The sequence below is a fragment of the Nycticebus coucang genome, chromosome 17 (assembly GCF_027406575.1).
Source record: "Nycticebus coucang isolate mNycCou1 chromosome 17, mNycCou1.pri, whole genome shotgun sequence".
NCBI lineage: Eukaryota > Metazoa > Chordata > Mammalia > Primates > Lorisidae > Nycticebus > Nycticebus coucang.
Window position 1 is genome coordinate 76,818,133 of NC_069796.1, and position 6,947 is coordinate 76,825,079.

The 6,947-nt window shown below is 46.9% G+C and overlaps 1 protein-coding gene across 2 annotated transcripts in view; it reads left to right on the top strand.

Moving 5' to 3' along the window:
• Nucleotides 1-3,380, top strand: part of ERGIC1 (endoplasmic reticulum-golgi intermediate compartment 1) — a 113,189-nt gene extending 109,809 nt beyond the window's left edge. For both annotated transcript variants that reach the window (XM_053565932.1, XM_053565931.1), the window contains exon 10: nt 1,457-3,380. In XM_053565932.1, coding sequence (XP_053421907.1) covers nt 1,457-1,564 — 108 coding nt within the window. In that variant the 3' untranslated portion in view covers nt 1,565-3,380. The remainder of the gene's footprint in view (nt 1-1,456) is intronic.
• Nucleotides 3,381-6,947: the final 3,567 nt, after the last annotated feature.

Genomic DNA, 6,947 nt, shown 5'->3' on the forward strand with positions numbered 1-6,947 from the left:
GGGCTGCAGCATTAGGAAGGTTGAGAACCACTGCACTAAGCTATGATGTACAGATACACAAGTGACATTCATTGTCATCCCCTGCTACTACCATTCTCAACCAGGGGTAATTTGGGCCTTCAGGGGCCATTTGGCAATGTTTGGAGAATTTGTTTGTCACAGCATGGGGGAGAGGGCACTGCTGGCCAGGGATGCTGCTAATCATCCTTCAGTGCACAGGACAGCCCCCTACAATGAAGAATTATCTGCCCCAATGTTAACAGTGCCATTGTAAACCTCACCTTAATATAAGCTTTCTGGTAGCACCCACCCAGGCCTCTCTTTGTATCATTTGCCTTATTGTAGTTTTGCATTTATCAGTATGATTATTTGCTTATTACCCATCAAGTCTCAGGACTGCCACTTCCTAACATGCAACCTTGGGCCTATAGAGCTGCCTTTCAGAACCTCCATTCTTCATGTAAAAATGGGATTGTACATATCTGATAAATGTGGAGTATAGGTTAAGACCACAGTCTTCAGGGGCTGTGCCTGTGGCTCAGTGAGTAGGGCGCTGGCCCCATATGCTGAGGGTGGCGGGTTCAAACCCAGCCCCGGCCAAACTGCAACAAAAAAATAGCCGGGTGTTCTGGCGGGTGCCTGTAGTCCCAGCTGCTCGGGAGGCTGAGGCAAGAGAATCGCGTAAGCCCAAGAGTTAGAGGTTGCTGTGAGCCGTGTGACGCCACAGCACTCTACCTGAGGGCGGTACAGTGAGACTCTGTCTCTACAAAAAAAAAAAAAAAACCCACAGTCTTCAGGGTCAAAAGAAACCTGAGTTCAAGTTGCAGCTCTTGCTACTTAATTAGTGTATTTAGGCAAGTTACTGCATGAACCTCGGTTTCCTCACCTGTGAAATGGATCTAATAATTCTCTTCCTCATTCTGTCTCGGCGCCTGTGGCTCAAGTGGCTAAGGCGCCAGCCACAGACAACTGAGCTGGCGGGTCTGAATCCAGCCTGGGACCGCCAAACAACAATGACGGCTGCAACCAAAAAATAGCCGGGTGTTGCAGCAGGTGCCTGTAGTCCCAGCTACTTGGGAGGCGGAGGCAGGAGAATCGCTTGAGCCTAGGAGTTGGAGGTTGCTGTGAGCTGTGATGCTACAGCCCTCTACCCAGGGTGACATAGTGAGACTCTGTCTCAAAAAAAAAGTCATTAAAATTCTTTTCCTCATTCAGAGGGTTAATATGGGAATTCAAGGAGCCAGTGGTGAGGACAGTTATTGTGTTATTATTCTCAGAGTTATCATCTGCATGGAGTACGTCCCAACATTGTTGGTGAACATGTGGTGAGCATAACGGGCACACTGGGGCAGTGCATGCACTTGGACAGCTCATCATCTCATGACATGGGAAGGCCCTGGCCTGCTGCTCCCTCTCTTTCTGACCTCTGATCTCCCTCCCCACACACCTCTTTCAGATCTGTGCCATCATTGGTGGGACCTTCACTGTTGCCGGCATTCTGGACTCCTGCATCTTCACAGCCTCAGAGGCCTGGAAGAAGATCCAGTTGGGCAAGATGCACTGACATCGCACGTAATGGCCAAGGTCACAGGGAGGCCGCCGGCCCCGCCTCCAGCACCCTGCTTCCTTTTGCCCTCAGTTTGGCCCAGAATCTGGCTGTGTCCCAAAGAGTGTTTGGGAGGTGGGGGGAAGGTAGAGGGTGGCTCAAGGTTTTGCAGCTACCTCTTTTCCCTGGGTTTCATTTTAGACAAATTATACTGCCTGAAGTTGTGGTTCCCATTCCCCCAGTGCCCTAAGACTAGAGTCCGCCAAGAAGAGGGACTCCAGAGATACTAGGGATCCCTCCTGGAGGGCTATAGTTTCTTCTCTCTTAAGTGAACAGCCCAGAATCCATATCAACCAGCTTTTAGCCAGGCTTTGACAATCTTGCTGTCCCCACCATTAGGACACATTAATAATTTGGTTTCTTACCTGGGCAGCCTACCTACCCTAGAAGCGCCAGACCTGGACTTTAAAACAAGGCTGCCTGAAGGTACTCCCAGCTGGTGCCTTCCATGAAGGATGGTACTATCCAGGCAAGCCCCTAAGATTTCACACTATAGAATGGAAACTCTAATCCTGCCCCTTCCCTTCCTACCCATCTAAGAGCCCAGGCCTCAAGTCCCTTGCCCCCACCCCTCGTTCTTTCAAGAAACAGATGTCCAGTTGTGTAGCAGCAGTGGTAGAGACTTTAAAACCTGCAAGGCAGGGTCACAGTTTCCCCCTTTTCTCTTCTCTGTGTTCCTCTGAACCCCCCACCAATGTGCCTCAGCCGCTGTGCTGTGTGGCAACAGCATGTCTTGGTGGAGGGGCTGGTTCCCACTGCCAAGACCCCCCATCTCTGTTGGGATCTACAGGTAGGGGGTGAGGGTTGCGTGACTGGGAGGTCATCCTAGATAGATACAGCTTGTGCACTTATGTCCAGATGGAAAGCATCCTTCCTTGCATCCCTAAAATAATCATGCAGCCTCTCCCAGGTAGTTGCCGTTGACCCCATGGCCTTAGGTAGGGGAAGCAAAGCAGGCCAACCCTTCTTCTGTCTTTGGACCTCTATCTTCTGGGTTCCCCAGGGTGCACAGCACTTGGACCCCTCTGCAGCCCAGTTGTGGCCCACTTCTCACCGAGCTCTCCCATTGGCTAGTTATATACTGCCGCTGGCGAAGCTCCAATGTCTTCCCACCTGCCTCTGACAAGGTCCCTACCCTGCTGCTCCCCTTCAACCTTCCCCTTTTGTCCTGAAAGGGAGGGGCAATGGTCCAGGCATGAATTCCACCAAGGGAATTTTAGCTATGCCCTCTTGTCCCAGAGAGAGAGCCACCCATCTGTTTTCCATTTATATCAAGATTGTTTGCATACTTTTGTAATGAAGGGGTGTGTCCAGTGGAAGGATTTTTTAAGTTATCTATATGGATAGCTCAAGTCTCTCCCATTTGTAATTTTGGTTCTAGATTCCAATTAGAAAAGCTCCTTTTGCATATGAGTTGACTGATGTGACTGTAAATGCATTTGGTTATTTCTGGTATCTGTGGCCACTTGGATATTTTTTTTTTTACATTCTGTTCCCCAGTTACACAAAGGCATCCCTTTGGCTTGTGAATACGTGTGCCTGTAGAGGGTGGGGCAGGGTGGGGTGGGGCGGGAAATGTGTGGCATGCACATGAGTCGAAATTCTACTTTTATGCATTTTTTTAAAAAAATTCTGAGAACACAGGGGATGTCAGTTTCCTATGGAAGAGACACCTCTGACCTGTTATTCTTATAAGCAAAATCTCAAGGGAAAAAAATGTTTTAGTTCTTTCCCCATTTAGTAGGTTCAAATAGATTAAAGGCTGATTTTCAGATATATTGCTGTGTGATTCTTTCTACCTTGATTGTGGCCGCCGAGTAGCCCCGAGATTAGAATCACACCCAGACTGGAATTTAACTCCAGAGAAGAGAAGATGGAAATGTTGGAAAGAAGATCTGTGAGGATGATCAGAAAGTCAAGACTCCTTGGATTCAGCCCTTCTTTTATTGAATCCCTGCATATTGTTCTTTGATGCGCCGCTTTCTAGCTGTGTAGCCTTGTCCTAGGTCATCACCTTCTTGGTGCCTGTTTCCTTGGGTGAAAATGGGGATAGTAATAAAACTACCTCTTAGGACTATTGTGGAAATAGAATCTAAAAAATGTGCAAAGAAATTGTATCAGAATGAAGCCAGATGGAGGTGGCTCATGCCATAATCCTAGCACTCTGGGAGGCCAAGACTTGAGCTCAGGAGTTTCAGACCAGCCTGAGCAAAATCAAGCTGCCATCTCTACTAAAAATAGAAAATCTGAGGCAAGAGGATCATTGAGCCCAAGAGTTGGAGGTTGCTGTGAGCTATGATCCCATGGCACTCTACCCAGGGCAACAGATTGAGACTCTGTCTCAAAAAAAGGGCTCGGCGCCTATGGCTCAAGCGGCTAAGCCACAAGCCACATATGCCTGAACTGGTGGGTTTGAATCCAGCCTGGGCTCGCCAAACAGCAATGACAGCTGCAACCAAAAAATAGCTGGGCATTGTGGCAGGTGCCTGTAGTCCCAGCTACTTGGGAGGTGGAGGAAGGAGAATCACTTGAGTCCAGGAGTTGGAGGTTGCTGTGAGCTATGATGCCATAGCACTTTACGCAGGGTGACAGCTTGAGGCTCTGTCTCAAAAAAAAAAAAAAAAGAAATTGTATCAGAAAGAGATCGTGTATGTAAGGAAAGTATTTATTCCTGGTAGGTGGTAAGTTTTCTTTTTTTTTTTTTTTGTGGTTTTTGGCCGGGGCTGGGTTTGAACCCGCTACCTCCAGCATATGGGACCGGTGCCCTACTCCTTGAGCCACAGGCACCGCCCAGGTGGTAAGTTTTCAAAAGTGGTGGTTCACACTATAATCCTAGCATTCTGGGAGGCCACAGCAGGTGGATTGCCTGAGCTCAGGAATTAGAGACCAGCCTGAGCAAGAGTGAGACCCCATTTCTATTTAAAGTAGAAAAACTAGGGCCAGGTGCAGTGGCTCATGCTTGTAATCCCAGCACTTGGGAGGCCGAGGCAGGTGGATTTCCTGAGCTCACACGTTTGAGACCAGCCTGAGCCAGAGCGAGACCTCATCTCTAAAAATAGCCAGGTGCTGTGGTGGCTGCCTATAGACCCAGCTACTTGGGAGGCTGAGGCAAGAGAATCACTTAAGCTCAGGAGTTTGAGATTGCTGTGAGCTATGATGCCATGGCATTCTACCAAGGGTGATCAAGTGAGGCTCTGTCTCAAAAAAAAAAAAAAAAAAGTAGAAAAACTAACCAGGCATCATGGTAGGGTGCCTGTAGTTCCAGCTACTTGGGAGCCTTAAGGCAAGAGGATCTCTTAAGCTCAAGAGTTTGAGGGTGCTATGAGATATGATGATGCCATGGCACTCAACCCAGGCTGACAGAGTAAGACTCTGTCTCCAATAAAGAAAAAAATTTTTTTTCAAAAACGATAATTGTTCCATATGGGTATTCCCAAATATAATCTCCTTGAGAACAGCGTTGATATTCTTACGCATCTTTGAGCCAAGGGCTCTGTAAGTGAAAGGTGATACATAAATTCTTGATTTCAAAAGACCTGCACTTCTTTTTCAACTTAAGCTCAGTCATCAGCCATGAGAAATGGGCTTCCATGGGTCTTTCCCATCCTCCTGTACAAGCTTTCATCAGAACAGCACTAATGTGGGTAAACACACCAGGGATGAATGTGAGAGGGAATTAGTCTGCAAGAAATCCTTCACCAAGGATCCCTCCCTACGCTGTCCCATATCCTAATACTTGAGTTATGTGTGTTCCCAAATCTGTTCATGCCAATTGTGCTCTGTACTGTAATGATGTGATTCAGTTAAACCAAAGGAATAGGATTTAAATATGAACCTGGTAAAACTAAGTTGAATGCTTTGGAGAGACTTGATAAAGTCACCCCTCCCTCAAATGCCACTGAATTTATGTGGTCAGAATGTCTACAAAAGATTTGGAGGGAGGAATCCTTGAGGATTCTGCACTCACCTTGAAAGCGTGTAAGCTTTCACTCCGCATTAAATTAAAGAAAATGACAACTGGAACTCTTTGGTTAGTTTATATAAAGAAATTGAACTCTTAGCCGGGTGTTGTGGCGGGCGCCTGTAGTCCCAGCTACTCGGGAGGCTGAGGCAAGAGAATCGCTTAAGCCCAGGAGTTGGAGGTTGCTGTGAGCTGTGTGAGGCCACAGCACTCTACCGAGGGCCATAAAGTGAGACCCTGTCTCTACAAAAAAAAAAAAAAAAAGAAATTGAACTCTATGCAAGACTTTTTTTTAAGGGAAAAGCCATGGCTCAGGGTCAGAAGACTGGCAAATGTGGCCGGGTGTGACGGTTCATACCTGTAATCCTGACATTTTGGAAAGCTGAGGTGGGAGGATTAAAAGTACAAAAACTAAGGCAGAAGGCAGGAGTTCGAGACCATCTTGAGCAAAGTAAAGCTAAAACTGTCTCTACTAAAACTAGAAAAATTAGCTGGGCATGGTGGTGTATGCCTATAGTCCCACTCTAGTCCAGACGACAGAGCAAAACTGTCTCAAGAAAAATAAAAAATTAAAAAATTTGGTAAACATGTTTTGTGTTGACATGCAATATTTAAGGCAGTGATTTTCAACTGGTGTGCTGTGAGAGGATCTTAGATGTGCTGTGAAAAGTTTTAAAGATCATTAAATTATTTTCAATAGAAATAGTTCCAAGCACACGTTTGGCACCCGTAGTTCAGGGGTTAGGGTGCTGGCCACATACACTGAGGGAGGCAGGTTTGAACCCAACCCAGGCCTGCTAAACAACAATGACAACTGCAACAAAAAAAATAGCTGGGCATTGTGGTGGGTCTCAGGCGTTGTGGCAGGCGCCTATAGTCTCAGCTACTTGGGAGGCCGAGGCAAGAGAATCACTTAAGCCCAAGAGTTAAGAGGTTGCTGTGAGGTGTGATACCACAGAACTCTACCAAGACTGTCTCAAAAAAAAAAAAAAGTCCTGGCAAGGAGGCTCAGGCCTATAATCCTAGCACTCTGGGAGGCTGAGGTGGGTGGATTGCTTGAGCTCACAAGTTGGAGACCAGCCTGAACAAAACAAAAGCAAGATCCCTAAAAATAGAAAAAACGAAGGCGAGAGGATCACTTGAGCCCTAGTAGGAGGTTGCTGTGAGCTATGACGCCATGGCACTACCCAGGATGACAGCTTGAGACTCTGTCTCAAAAAAAAAAAAAAAAAAAAGGTTCAAGCACAGCAAGTGTATTCTTTTTTTTTTTTTAAGAGACAAGAATCTCACTTTGTCGCCTTTAGGTAGAGTGCTGTGCCATCATAGCTCACAACAACCTCCAGCTCTTGGGCTTAGGCGATTCTCTTGCCTCAGCCTCCA